The following is a 14053-nucleotide window of genomic DNA, read 5'->3' as shown; positions in this document are numbered from 1 at the left end:
CTCCCCAGAAGGAGGCTTGGTTTTCAGTCTTATCGATATTTATTAACAAACACACCTTGAGAATTAAAAAGGGAGGACTTGGGGGCTGACATGGGAGGGAAGGATCAACAGGAGCCGTCGTCAGAACAGAACAGAAGAGCGAGACCACAGGAACACAGTGGAGCCTCGCCCGGAGACGGACAGCAGCAGGCATCACGAGGGCTCCAGGACAAGAATAAGTAACACTTCTGGCTACAGACAACACAAAAGAAAACTTCATTCTTTATCGTAAAAAGGAGAACAGAGAATGAGGATCCCAGATGGCAGAGAACACCCAACTCCGGAGCCTGCCGCGCTTTAGTGTCAGTCCTACAGATAAAGCTTTGGCTTCCAAGATGGCGCTGGCAAGTGGCGACGGGCGAGGCTTCGCCAACACTTCCCCGAGGAAGGAGGCCTGTGGGTTGGGGGGGGTGTTCTCACCCCTCATTCACAGTCATCACGTTGGCCCTGGGAGGGCCAGAGGAGGTGGGAGCGAGAGCGGAACAGGGAGCGGTGCTTCAGGAGTCACTTGAGAAACGCCACCTCTGGAATCTTGCTGCCGGCCTGCGGGAGACAGGAGGACGCACAGGCTCGGCAACGCCCGATGCCCAGATGCCCTCCGCTTAAAGGCATCCATTCCCTCCCGTGCCCAGCCTGCAGGCCAGAGTCCGGGGATCTGGCCTGGGCTGGCACAAGTGAGGCCCTCACCTTGAGCTGAGTAAAGACGTGCGCCGCCCTAGCAAAGTCCCAGTCATTGTCCTGAAGGCACCTGGCGCAGGGGAAGAACAACAGGTGAGCTCTGAATGCCGGCACCCTCCCCCACATAAGCTCGGGCATGCGGGCACAGGTGGGGGGCCACGGGGCAACCCCCCCCCAACTCTCCCTCCTCTCTCCTGTCCGTTCTCAAAGAGGGCACGACGCCACCCTGACAGGCATGGAGGGCAGGAAGAACTTCCTCCCCGGCTCCAGGCCAGGCTCTAGCCCAAATGACGATTCTTGACCGTTTGGTTCCTCGGATGAGCTAAGCTCGGCTCCCACCATAGAGAGAGAGAAAAAAGGGACGAGCGCAGAGGCTGAGAAGCAGGAGCCCGACGCCTGTCGGAGGCTGCGGGAAGCACGTGGTGTGACGAGGGCCGTCCGTGAACCGTCCGCCCTCGTCTGGTCCCAGAGAACCCTGTCGGCGCCACTCCGCCCCGCGACACAGCGCGCTCAATGCCAAAAGCAGAGCTCGCCGTCTGGGCACTCACTTCTGTGACCATTCCAGGTTCATGCCAGACTGGGTGGAAAAAGTCTGTAGCATCTCTTGCTGTTCCGGGGAGAGAGTGGGCACGGGGCTGGAGGACGGGGTGGGAGCTGGCATGACGAAGGCTCGGCGGATCTCGTCGGTGGTGGCGTTCCTTATGAAGAGCTTGTCGTTCACGATACAGAGCCTGGAGGATGAGGGACAGCAGGCCACGCGTGACCCCACGCCCAGCCCACCCCCGTTTCAGTTCTGGTTCCGGTTCCGGTTCCATTCCCTCCCACCTGAGCAAGAGAGGCCGGTGCAAACACAACCTTTACCTGGCAGCATTGTTCGAGGGGACAGCAATGAACACTCGGGAGAAAGCCCGGACAGAGTCTCGAGATTTTCCATCCACTGTAGGGAAAAGCCAGGGCAAAGGCGGGTCAAATGAAAGCTGTTTGGAGCCTGAGGCAGCGGGGCTGGGGGGCAGCGGGGCGCGGGGTGCAGGGCTGGGGGGCAGCGGGGCTGGGGGGCAGCGGGGCGCGGGGTGCAGGGCTGGGGGCAGCGGGGCTGGGGGGCAGCGGGGCTGGGGGGCTGCGGGGCTGGGGGGCAGCGGGGCTGGGGGGCTGCGGGACTGGGGCCGGGGTTGAGCTCACCTTCCTTGAAGACTCCGTGCACAGCAAAGCATAACAGCGTTTCCTAAAAGACAGGCAGAATGGGTCAAGGAAGCAGGATCCAGCCCCACCCCCAAGGGAGCCCCCTATGGTGGCTCCCCCCAGGCCCAGGCTGTCTGGGGGGGCCCTGGGGACGGCCACTCACTGTCTGGGCACAGATGTCCACCACAAAAGAGTTCACGTCATGCTGGGTCTTGGGGAGCTCGTTGAGGAAGGCCACGACATTGAGGCGTGTGTGTTTTAGCAGCCGGAACCGCAGGGCTGAAGGGGAAGAGAGCCATTAAAGGGGCCCAGGATCCGGGGCCCCGGCCCGTCGCCCGTGCCTGGCCTTCCCCGCACACTCACTGGGGTCCTTGAGCTTCTTCACATTCCTGCTGTCCTTGAAGTACTCGCTCATACTGCCCCTAGGACAGACAGAGCAGGGTAACTGGGGCAGGCGGGGGCCCCGGGACCCCACCGACCCCAGACGGGGGGCCAACCCCAAGCACTCACCGAGCTGGGTTCTGGGAGGTAAACGGGATGCTCAGAGAACAGCAGGCCTGGTCGTGGTAAGCATCGAGCAGCCCCTGCCTGTCTCCAGAGTCATACACAGAATAATACCTGCAGGGGAAGGGAGAGGGGCAGCCCGGGGTGACACAGCCGCCGAGGCACCCCCTTTCCGGCTCTGCCCCTTCCCCAGCCTCCAACACTTACTGCTGCAGGAAGTATAGGACCATCGCCTTCAGGTTTTCTGATCCGAAGTAGCTGCCCTGCAGTGAACCCGGACAGAGAGTGGCTGAGGGCGGGCACGGCGGGCACAGCCTCCGGCCCGCATAGGCCCCGCCGCCCCGGCCCAGCACCCTTCCTCTGGCCCCGTACCTTGCAGGGCGGGAGCGTTGTAGGGGCTTCCACATCAAAGGCAATTGGGGGGGGCAACTCGTGGCCGTCCTGGGGAGGCAAAGAGAGCGAGTGACGAGGAGCGGCTGGGCCGAGGGCAGGACCGATGGGGAGGGAGCCGGAGGGGCCCCGCGGAGCCTCCTGGGACCGAGAGGCCCCGGAGCGGCGGCGGAACTCACCAGGCGAAGCAGCTTGGGGAAGCGTTCCCGGATGGCGCTGTCAAGAACGGGACAGGAGTGAGCGACACCTCAGAGCCGCCATGTCGCCAGGGCCGCTCTAGGAGCAAACACACCAAGACCCCAGGCACGGCCCGCCCCGTCCTGGGCCCGTCGGGGCGAGGGGACCCCTCTGCTCGGCTCCCTAATGTAGACCTCGACTACCTAGCCCTGAAGCCCAGCCTCTGTCCTGACCTGTCCCCCTTTCTCCAGTGCGTGGGAAGCAGTCGACTCTCCCAGTCAAGGGGCTCCCTTCTCTTACCTGCCTCATACTCACCTGTGCAGCCCAGGGGAGGGGGAAAGGGGGTGGGAGCCCAGGGACCCAGCTGCCTCAGGTGTTGTCCATCACTGCTGTCAGGCCCAGCCTGGGCCAAGATATACCAGGGGGTGGGACAGGATGTTGGAGGACACAGCGAGAAGCTGGGGTTGGGGTAGGGAGCGAGAGGCAAAGAGCTGAGGGGGGAGAGGAAGGAGAGCAGCAGAGTGGAGGAGAGGGGAGGGCAGGCTGCCTAACACAGGCCTTTCCTGGAGCTGCCCTCGGCCCTACGATCCAGGGATGAGGAAGACAAAGGCTTCCGTGGCACCTCAATGCTTCTCATGGGCTGAGTCTCTGCCCTCTGCCTGGGTCCAAGCCTGAGCTGGGCACATGGAGTGGAGCAGCCATGGGGGCAGGAGATGCCCTTGGGCAGGAGGACTCCAGGGTCAGGCCCTGCAAAACTGGGGGGGGTGAGGGTCTGTGCCCCACCTCTGTTGGCCCCCAAGTTCTCTCCTGCTGGCCCCTATGCGACTGTGCCTGTCTTAGGTTGTTCCTCCCTTGAGGAATCTTACCCGTCTCTGGCTAACCAGCCATCTTCCGGGGCCCAGCGAGGTGGTGGGACGTGTGCAAGTAAGGGAGGGTCTGCGCCCCCAGGAGGGGTCATCTCCTCAGTGGCCTGCGCCCCCACAGCTTCCACCCCTGGCTCCTGTCACGGGTCCCAGCAGCACGCAGGCCGCAGGCCCAGCTCTTGAACTAAGCAAAGGTACGTGAGGGAAGCGAGCCTCGCCTCGCCTCACCGGTGGCCCGAAGGCCGAGGGTGCCGCCCACCTGAGGAAGGTCGGGCCCAAGGGAGCATAACGAGGCCCCGCCGAGCCAGGCCTGCTGGGCACACGCTAGGCCCCAGCTGAGTAAGGAGGCTCGAGGGTCGAGGGTCGAGGGTCCCCGGGCACTAGGAAGGGGTCCCTGCTCCCTGCCTGGAGCAGAGGGCACAGAGGGAAGATGCCGGAAAAGGCCATGTGCTAAAAGGAAGAAGCAACAAACAGGGGATGCAGGAAACCTTCAAGCCAATCAGACAGACACAGACGAATACCACAGGGAGTGAGTGGGCTGTGGGCTCCTCGCTCAGAGGGCAGCTGAATCCGGGTCCGGGCTCCACTCTCGCAGGCTGGGCCTCCTCAGGGCAAACTATTTCATCCCCCCAGGGGGTGCTGGTCCCCAGGAGGGAAGTCAGGGCCTGGCACTGACCTAATGTAGAAGGACTGGTCCCGGAAAGCAGCACAGAGAGGGTTCCCCATGAGCCACAATTCATCCAGCTTCAGCCCCTTCACTTTGTCCAACTCTCGCTCCGACTTCAGCTACAAAGAGGCCAGGGAGAGGGAGACTGAAGCCCCTTCCCTGCCAGGCCCTCTTCCTCCTCGGAACTAGCGGCTCGTGGAGGGCCGCTGCTGGCTGGGGTCCCCCCCTCCTGGCCCAGCCCACGAATCTCACTTCATTCCCAGAAAGGTTCAGGATCTTGAGGTTCGGGGCCTTCTGCACAATGTCTGACAAGTCATCCAGCCTGTATAGTCGGTTGTTGCTCAGATTCAGTGACAGCAGCTGGGAGGGTCGAGAGAAGGGGAGCGATGAAAGGCGAGGGGGCAGGAGCTCGCGGACCAGGGATAGAAGGGAGCACCCCGGTCTGACCCTTCCCACCAGTCCGTTCTCCCTCAGGGGCTGACGGCCAGGCTGGCCATGGAGCAGGCCTCACTTCGGGGATGTTTTCTTCGATGATCCGCAGCGAGGCAGACATGCAGTTCCTTCGATTGAGGACGACGTCTATGTTCTGGGCCACCAAGTCTGCAGGGATGGAACAAGAAAGGAATAAGGAGGCAAAGAAGGGCTGCTGGGCCATTCCCCTTCTGGGCGTACCAAGTCCCACGAGGCACACCTGGGTCTGTTCGCAGGCCCTTCAGGTCCAGGGCCTGCTGGGAGCCATCGTAGCGCTTGCTCATGACAAACTGCAGAGAAAGAGAGGAAGGCAGGTCAGAGCCCCAAGAAACAGTCAGGATGCGAGGGAGGCGGCACAGTGAGAGGTAATGGGGAGCTTGGGTGGCTACAGGAAGGAAGACTGTGGGGTCAGAGGAGGCAGCAGCAGGAGGAAGAGGAGCATCATTCTTGGCTTCACCTTTAGCTGTTCTACTTGCTCAGGCTTTAGCTCATTCAGCACTGACTGGGGTGGGGCAGATGGATTGATTATGACCGTTATCTATGGAAGAGCAGGAGAAGCACAGTCAGAGTGTCCCTGCCCTGGACACTGGGTGCTGCCCTCCGCTGGCTTCCCCCTTGTCTCCCCACACCACCAGTCCTACCCTCCGGTTCTCTCGGTCCACAATCTTGTGATTCACAGCCTTGATGGCCATTGCTGTGCTGGCATCCTCCACGAAGAACTGGGCCCGGGTGTTCTCGTAGTGAAACTGGAAGAACCGTGGGAAAACCAGGGTCAGCAACTCTTTCTTCAAGACCTCTCACGGCCCTGCTCGGACCAGGTCCTCCGAAGTCCTTTGGACGGTGCCAGAGGAGAACCCCGTCTACCTCATTCCCGAGGAGCCCCCTGAGCCTTCCCTTAGAATCCACAAGGAGGGGGGCCTCTTGGCACGGCCCACGGCCACTTCTAGACAGCAGCTCTAACTGCTAGCAAACTGTGCCCTGCAGGGCTCACTCATTTCCCTCCTCCACCCAACTGTCCTTGGAGCCCCAGAAGACTGCTCCAGGGTGCAGACGCAGCAGCGACTGGGCCCACTCCGACCACTCAAGCACCACTTTACCTCGACAGGGGTGAAGGGGACACTGCATTTGCTCTGGAGTGAGTTCAACAACCAAGTCTTGTCATACTTCCTGCCATAAGGGATCTGGGAGAGGGGTGGATAGGAACAGGGTTAGAGAACAGAACTGGCCTCTCCTCTACTGCCCATCTCCAACCGGGACTTGAGAGATTTTCTGCTTTTCTTTCCCAAAGGGTATACCCTGAAGCCTCCAGGGCCTCGGAGAGTCCCCCCAAACACAGGCCTCCTGGAGACTGCCCAGGCAGATAGCCTAGAGGAAGCCATGCTGGGCTTCCCCCCACTCCTGTCAATGCCTCTGCACCCAGGGGTGGCACTCACTGTAATCCTGAACCAGTTTTTGGGTACTGCATCCAGGCTGCCACCAGCAGTAGCACCTCTGTCCTGGCCAGCCCTGTCTCGACGCACGGTGACATGAATTCTGTCTCGGTCGTGCCAATTATCCCCCCCTCTCCGGTTAGGTCTTGAGTTGTAAGGTGTGCTGCAGAGAAAGGGGCAGATCGGAGCGGTGACTTACAGGGACCACTCCTCAAAGTCCCTTTGCACTCACTGCACATTCATCAGCTTAGGGGGCTGCGTGCCTGGCACGACACGTCTGCTGCCGACTTGGACTGGGCATCCCTAACTCCTCAGAGGGTAGTGAGCTGGGCAGTCTCCCGCCAATTTCACAAAGTGATGGAAGGAAAGGATGAATGGCCTGTCACCTCTGGGGGTCGGGGGTCAGGGTGGGGAATGAGACTATCCTCCTGCGACTGCTTCATTCAAAGCTTCTTCTTGTGGCTGGGAGTGGGTACTTACTACCGGGCTCGGGGACCATCTTGGGCATCACTCATGGCCACATCACCATCCTCCTCCGCTGGGTGTGCGGCTCGGGGACCAGGGCCACCTCGATTTCGGGGCCGTGAATTTGTCTCACCATATTTCCACCGGAAAGGGCCCCGGCCTTTCTTCCGCCTTTGGGGGAAGCTCCCCCCAACTCGGTCATCATGCTCTGGAGTGAAGAATAGAGATCCCAGGCAGAGGCCCCAAAGAAGACCTTGTCAACAAGGCATTTTCTAGGTTGCAAACACAATACTTGAACCAAGCTAGGGATGAAAACACACTGAGACTAGAGGACACAAATCAACTCTGTATCTAACAAGTGTGGGACAAACTCATGCTACACTAGTTCAAAAAGAAGAGATTCCTGGAGACTGAATGAAAGAGGAAAGACTGAAGGGGTTGGGGCTGAGCCCTGGGGAGGATTTCATGGGTACATGACTTAAGACATAAAAAGATGGCACCATTGCTAATCAGAAACAAAGGAGCAGTTACCTTTCAGATCGACGGATAGAGGAAGAATTCATGACTAAGGTGAAAAGAAGTTCAGGAAAGATAAAATGGACAGTTTTATTTATAAGATGTAAGAGGTTTTGCACAAACAAATCCAATACAGCTAAAATTAAAAAGGGAAACATGAACTGGGAAAATATTTACAGCAAGTTTCTCTGATAAAAGTCTTATAAGGAGCCGATTCAAATGCATAAGAATAAGAACCATTCCCTTCCTGGATCACTGCCTTGTTGTTGTGGCAGAGGGAGCTCTGTGGAGCTTAAGGAAATGTATGAGATTTCATACAGGATTACCCAAGGCGGAGGGGTCAGAGTGGAAAGTTCTGACAAAAGGTAAGCCAATGGAGAAGGCCGTGGTAAACCAACCCAGGACCTCTGCCAAGAAGACCGACAATAAAAGACAGGACACTAGAAGATGAGCCCCTCAGGACAAGAAGAATGAAGCAGATGAACCAAAGCCTAAAGGAAGCTTGGATGTGGCTTTGTCTGGTGACTCAAGGAAAAGTCCAACGCCACAAAAGATCAACAAGGAAGAAAAACTCAGAATGTAAGGTCTGGAACCAAGGGAGGAAGCTGGTTGGGATTCAGTGGGAGATGGACAGATGAAACAGCAACATCTGGGCTATAAGGGAACTTCAATGGGAAGAAAATGAGTGAAGTTAATTCGGGTGATCATTCCATGTTCTAATGAGGTTGAGAATCCCTTGGAAGAAATGGAGCAACTCTCAGAGTCAATAAAAGGATGAGAGAAGTATTCCTGGAATAGAATCTCAAAAATGACAGAATGGTTATCAGTTTGTTGATCCAAAGCAAATTGTTTGACAAGTCTATGCTCCTATCACTGAAATCAGAGTTACTTAGTTCTACAAAGACCTACAACATCATTTAGAAATAATAAACACACACACATACACATACCAAAAAAAGACATCACATTCATCACAGGGGAATGGAATGCTAAAGTATAGTAGTAGTCTCTTGGTGACCGAGAATGACAATAAAGCTAAAGTACGAGATCAAAAAATAACTGGGGGATAGTTAGGCAACACAGTGGATAGAGTGCCAAGGCCTGGAAATTAGGAGGAACTGGGTTCAAATCTGGTGTCAGACACTTCCTAGATGAATGACCCTGGGCAAGTCACTTAACCTTGATTACCTACCTCTTGCAACAATTCTGTCTTAAAAAGGTAAGGCAAAATTGGCTTTGAAGTACAAAATGAAGCAGGGTGAGACTCTAATAGAATCCTGTCAAAATAACTCCTTGGATGGATAGAGAGCCAAGCCTAGAGACAAAGAGTCCTGGATTCCTATCTGGCCTCAGACACTTTCTAGCTCGATGACCTTGAGCAAGTCACTTGACCCATATTGCCTAGCCCTTATTACTCTTCTGCCTTGAACCAATACACAGTATTGATTTCAAGACATAAGATAAAAGATAAAAAAAAAAAAGATAACTCTTTGGTTACAGCAACTCTTTTTCTTTTCAACAACCCAAAAGGTGACTATACCAAGATATCATCAGATGGTCAATAATGCAATCAGATTGATCACTCTTTGACAAAGGTGGAAAAGCTATATCCAGTAAGTTAAAACAAGACCTGAAGAGGACTGTGACTCAGATCAAGAGCTTACATTAAAGCCCAGGACAGGGTAGATCACAACACAATATGGCAAGTCCTCAGAGATGGGGATACTAGATCATCTCACCTGTCTCCTGAGGATCCTGTATTCAGGTCAAGAAGCAACAATTGGAACTGAACATGGAACAATCGACTGGTTCAAAACTGGGAAGGGAGTACAGCAAGACTGTCTACTGTCACCTTATTTAACTTATGTTCAGAGCACACCATGAATCAAAAGCCACAATTAAAGCTGCTGGGAGAAATAGCAACAAGCTCAGATATGCAGAGAATACTGCTCTGATGGCAGAAAAGTGAAAAATAATAATGAAGAAGCCTCTTGATGGAGCTTGAATGGATGATGAATGGGGCTTGGATGAAAGAAGAGCATGTAAAAGCTGTCTAAAGTTAAACATCAAAAAATTAAGATCTTGGCAACAATTCCCATCATTCCCTGACAAATAGAGGGAGAATAGAAGCTGGGTTAGATTTTATATTCTTGGGCTCAAAGATCACTGCAGCATTGAAGCAATGGTTTTTTCCAGGAGCAATATGACTGTGAGAGCTGGACTATCAGGAAAGCTGAGCACCTCAGAATCAATGCTTCTGACTTGTAGTGCTGAGAAGACTTCTGAGAGTCCCTTGGACAGCAAGAAGATCAATCGATACTTAAATCTTAAGTCTTTAGAAAGACAAACCCTGAAACTGAAGCTGAAATACTTTGGCCACAAAATGAGAAGACAGACAGGACTCATTGGGCTGGAAAAGACTGAAGGCAAAATGAGAAGAGGAAGGCAGGGGACAGCAGAGGACGATGAAATATATAGTGTCACAGAAGCAACAACACGAGGCTGGACAGTCTTGGGGAGACAGTGGAGAACAGAAAGGCCCAGCATGCCATGGCCCAACTGTCACAAAAGAGTTGGATATGGCTGAACAATGACAACAAAAACCTTTCCCCATTAGATAAATGAACAGACAGTTTTCAAAGGAAGAGATCCAAGCTCTCCGTCAAATTAAAAGCTCTTGAGGGCACAAACTACCTTCAGCCTTTCTTTGTTCCCCATCCTTAGCAGGGTCTGATAGAAAGTTGGCGCTTAATAACCAACTGCTTGTGGGTTGCCTGGCTATCAACAATATGAAAAAATGCTTCTTTTTACTAATAAGTAGAGGTTCTTCCCTGCACTGATCAGATTAGCAAAGAGAACAATTGCTGCAAAAGTTACTAAAGGAGGAAGAGAAGGGAATAAGCATTCAGTAAGTCTCTACTATGTGCAGGCATTGTGCTAAGTGCTTTACAAGTGTACTCTCATTTGATTCTCACAGTGACCCTGGAGGTAGGAGCTATTATGATCCCCATTTTACAGTTGAGGAAACTGAGGTAGACGGAGAGGTTCAGTGACTTGCTCAGGGTCACATATCAGTAATGAGTGTCTGAAGGTGTAACAGAACTGAGGTCTTCTTCAATCCAAGCAGGTCCAGTGTGGTGTCCACTGAGTCACCTAGTTCAGGACTGCTTGAACCTCTGTGATGGGAAGTTACTGTGCCAACTCCTTGCCCCAGCCAGACCTACTACAGCCCAAAGAAATTGAAAGAGGCAAAGAACCTACATATATAAAAATATTTTCAGTCCAAATCTGAAAACTGAGGGTATGCCCACCTCCTGCGGGATGGCTAAACAAATGATACAGGAATGGATTGGAATATTAGAGTGCCAGAAGAAACGGGCAAGATCTCAATGAAAAGATACAAAGTGCAGGGATCAAGGAGAACAATTTTCTGGAGGAAAAAAAATGCTAATAGATTTTAGAATCCTGGTCAATGTCATATCAACCAGAGTTGTGAGAATGAAAGCTGAAGGCCTGCCTTGGTGGAGAGGTCTGGAGCCGCATGGGCAAAGGCCTGAAGACACGGAAGAGCAATCCTGGGGTTTCTAGGGGGACTTTTCATGAAGGGGCCTGCCCAGCTCCACTTGAAGAGGAGGTTCATGAATCCCCTCACCCTAGATACAACAGCACAAAAGGGTCTAGAGCAGGAGAACATGGTTTTGAGAGCTTGGTCGGGAAGCAATCCAGCAGCACCTTCCTCTAGGCTACTATTTCAGGGTCTGCTTCAGCCCCAGGGTGGACCTCACCCAGTAGGCTTTTGAAGGGGAGAGACTGGATCTTCTCCAGGTCTTGTCCAGGCTAGAAGGGCAGTGGCTGCACCCATTGGTGTATACTTTAACAGAATCCCAGGGCACAAACACCGGGATCAGTCTCTGCAGGAAAAGAGCTCCCTGAATGGAGCCCCCATGCCTCACACAGAATTTTACAGTTTCTCTTCCCCAGAAAATTTTCTTCTTCTGTCCCTAAGTGGGGTTTTCTCTCAAAGAACTAGGTAGGCTAACCTCATTGATTCCCCAAACTCTCCTCCACATTTACAAGCCAACACATCCAATCAACTGCTAAATTCTACGAACTCCTTCCTTGCCTGGGCCCTACCTGAAATTTAAGAGCCCTATCTAATAATAACTCTCTGCCTCCTGTCGATATGCTCCCAACCATCTGGGCATCCCTGTCCAAGTCCAATTCTGACTAACTAATCACACCATTCTCTGTCTCTCCTGCTCCAGAGACTCATCACCTGTGAAATGATGCAGTTGGACTCTGAGATCTCTTAGGGTCCCTGCCACTTCCAAAACCCTCGAAGCTCCTCCAGTGCCTGTTATCTGAACAATAAACTATAACCTCAAAGCTTAGCCTAGAGCCTTTTCTTTCCTTTGAGGCTTAGCTCAGGGGTGCTGGTCCAGGCCCCCCAACCTCACTACTTAGATAGCACCAACTTCTTTACCTCCACCTTTAGGAATCTCCAATTCCCTTCAGTACTCAGCTCAAGGGGCAGCCTTCCCAGAGATTCTCAACGAAATGTGATCTGTCCTCCCCTTTCCAGTATTTTAAGTCCTATTACAATTATTTGGGTACATGCTTTTTTTTAATCTGCATGAGTAGGCAAGGATCCCTGTAGGGACCTAGGGCTGAAGGAAGCTAAGAAGCTATCTTTAGTTTATATCTTATATATGAGAAAACAGAGGGGAGATGAAGAGATTTGCTGGGTAGCAACTCAGAGAAGGGATTTCAACTCCTTTCTTTTGGCCAATTCCCTTTTCAGTGGACCACTTCATCGAGAGTAGGGAGTATTTGCTCACCTATTAATGGAGATAATAGTAGAATCCATCTAACAAGAATGCTGTGAGAATCGAAGGAGATAGGCTCCAAGGAGAGCTCTGCAAACCTTAAAGGCACCAGAGAACGTGAACTACTACTATTCACATACTGGACCCAATCTCCCTTTCTTGGCTTATGACACTATTACCTCCCTCTTCAGGAACTCTTCACAGTCCAGTCAAATAGCCTTCCTTCCTCCGATCTCTCTCAGGTCTTCGTACCTTTCTAGCCTATATCCCATCCTGAGTCTGGGCACGACTTCCTCACCTCCACCTCTAAGAATCTTCTAATTCTCTTCAGAACTTGGCTCAAGTGACTCCCCTAAACTTTTCCTGGTCCCCCCAATACCGTGTACATATGCTTTGACTTTGCTTGTAAGTGCATGTGTTGTTTCCCCAGATAGTATGTAAGCTTCTTGAGGGCAGGGACTGCTTCTTTTGGTCTTATCCCTGAGAACCTGGTACAGCACCCAGCCCAGAGCAGGCACTTTCTAAGTTCCAATGTAGCCCCAGACACTTCCTACCTGTGGGACCCTGGCAAGGACTTAACCTATCTCTATCCTCAGTCACCTTGCTGAGGACACTGAGGCTATCTGTCAGAGGCCCTTCACCTACAACCTCCTCCTTGATTTTCCTCCAAGCCTCCTCTCAACTTCATCCTTGGTTCTTGCCCCATTCAATGCCTCTTCTAGACCAGTTCTCAGACTTGGTCTTGGGACCCACTTCTGTGTGTGATGGATATCCCCAGTGCCTGCCACTCGAACCTCTCAGACCTCAGGGATTCCCTCAAAGGGGCGGGGATGTCAGGCCACCCAAGGCCTTAGAATGACCCAGGAACATCCTCTTTTCTCAGTGATAAAATTTTGGTCTGTTTCAGGCCCCCAGTGCCTGCTTTTCCAGAGGACCCTTCCCTGAGCGCACCCCCCCCCCCCAGCTCTCGGGGATCTCGGTCTTCTTTTTCCCTTAGGTCCTTGAGGGCCGGGAGTGGCTTGGCTTCTGGAGTTCCTCCGTCCATCATCCCCAGATCCTGGAGGGCTACCAGGCTGTGAGGAAGGAGTTAAGACAGCTCGAGAAGATGGGGAGCCAAGAGGGAATCAGGCCAGACCAACGAAACCACGGTCGAGATCCCACGCGGGGCCCCGGCACTGTGCACATTTCGGTGGCCCCGCCTCTGGGAGGCTGACATTGAACTCCCGTTAAAAAGAAGGGAAACCAAGGAAACCGAGGTTTCAAGGTCACCAAACCACCCCGGCCCCCGCCCCAGGCGGTAACGACCCGCGCCAGGGCTTCCCCCCCGCCCCCCACGCCCAGGAGGATGCGGGGAATGGGGGTAGGGCGCGGGAGCTTCGGTTACGGAGCTGCCTCGGCCTCGAGCCCGGGACCAGCGCGCGCGCCCCCGCCGCCGTCTTAGAGGCGCCATTCGCCGCTCGAGGCGCGCCCCCGCCGCCCGCCCCCGAGCCAGGGGGCCAGGGGCTTTGACTCCCTCAGGCGCCAGCCCTTTGCCACGGCTGGCGGCTCCCGCCTGCTGCCCGGGCCTCGCCACTTACCGATGTACGACTTGCCCTCCTCCGCCATGACGAGTCGGGAGACGCCGGAGGCCGGCTCTGCCAAACGACGAAGCCCCTCGGCCGCTCGGGGCTGCACTGCGCCTGCGCGTCAGAGCGAGCTAGTCCCCGGTGCGCATGCGCACGCCCCCGCCCCGAAGCCGGCCCACACACGCCGCGAGACTGGTTGGGGCCGCGACGCGAAGCAGGACGCCACAATGGGGCTGGGGCACGCTGCGCTTGCGCACTCGGGCCAGGAAGAGGGAGTAGCTGG

General features: G+C 54.4%; 1 protein-coding gene across 2 annotated transcripts; it reads right to left on the bottom strand.

Annotated features, from left to right (window-relative positions):
* Positions 1–20: 20 nt before the first annotated feature.
* NXF1 (nuclear RNA export factor 1) lies at positions 21–14012 on the bottom strand. Of its 2 annotated transcripts, XM_001362680.4 has the most exons (21): positions 13783–14012; positions 6879–7071; positions 6402–6561; positions 6066–6149; positions 5610–5714; positions 5426–5506; positions 5189–5258; positions 5009–5097; positions 4750–4857; positions 4507–4616; positions 2970–3006; positions 2773–2841; positions 2608–2663; positions 2407–2514; positions 2260–2318; positions 2060–2175; positions 1897–1939; positions 1579–1654; positions 1266–1448; positions 727–787; positions 21–582 (listed from the first exon to the last, which is right to left on the bottom strand). In XM_001362680.4, exons 1-21 carry the CDS (start codon positions 13808–13810, stop codon positions 544–546), a joined length of 1875 nt encoding a protein of 624 aa, XP_001362717.1. In that variant the 5' UTR covers positions 13811–14012; the 3' UTR covers positions 21–543. The 2 variants fall into 2 exon arrangements, with proteins under 2 accessions (XP_001362717.1, XP_016279071.1); XM_016423585.2 differs by lacking the exon at positions 5426–5506 and having other exon boundaries at positions 13783–13940.
* Between the last annotated feature and the right edge of the window lie 41 nt (positions 14013–14053).

The sequence above is a fragment of the Monodelphis domestica genome, chromosome 6, assembly GCF_027887165.1.
Source record: "Monodelphis domestica isolate mMonDom1 chromosome 6, mMonDom1.pri, whole genome shotgun sequence".
NCBI lineage: Eukaryota > Metazoa > Chordata > Mammalia > Didelphimorphia > Didelphidae > Monodelphis > Monodelphis domestica.
The sequence above is the reverse complement of the archived record's forward strand: the minus strand, read 5'-3'. Positions and strand labels throughout refer to the sequence as shown.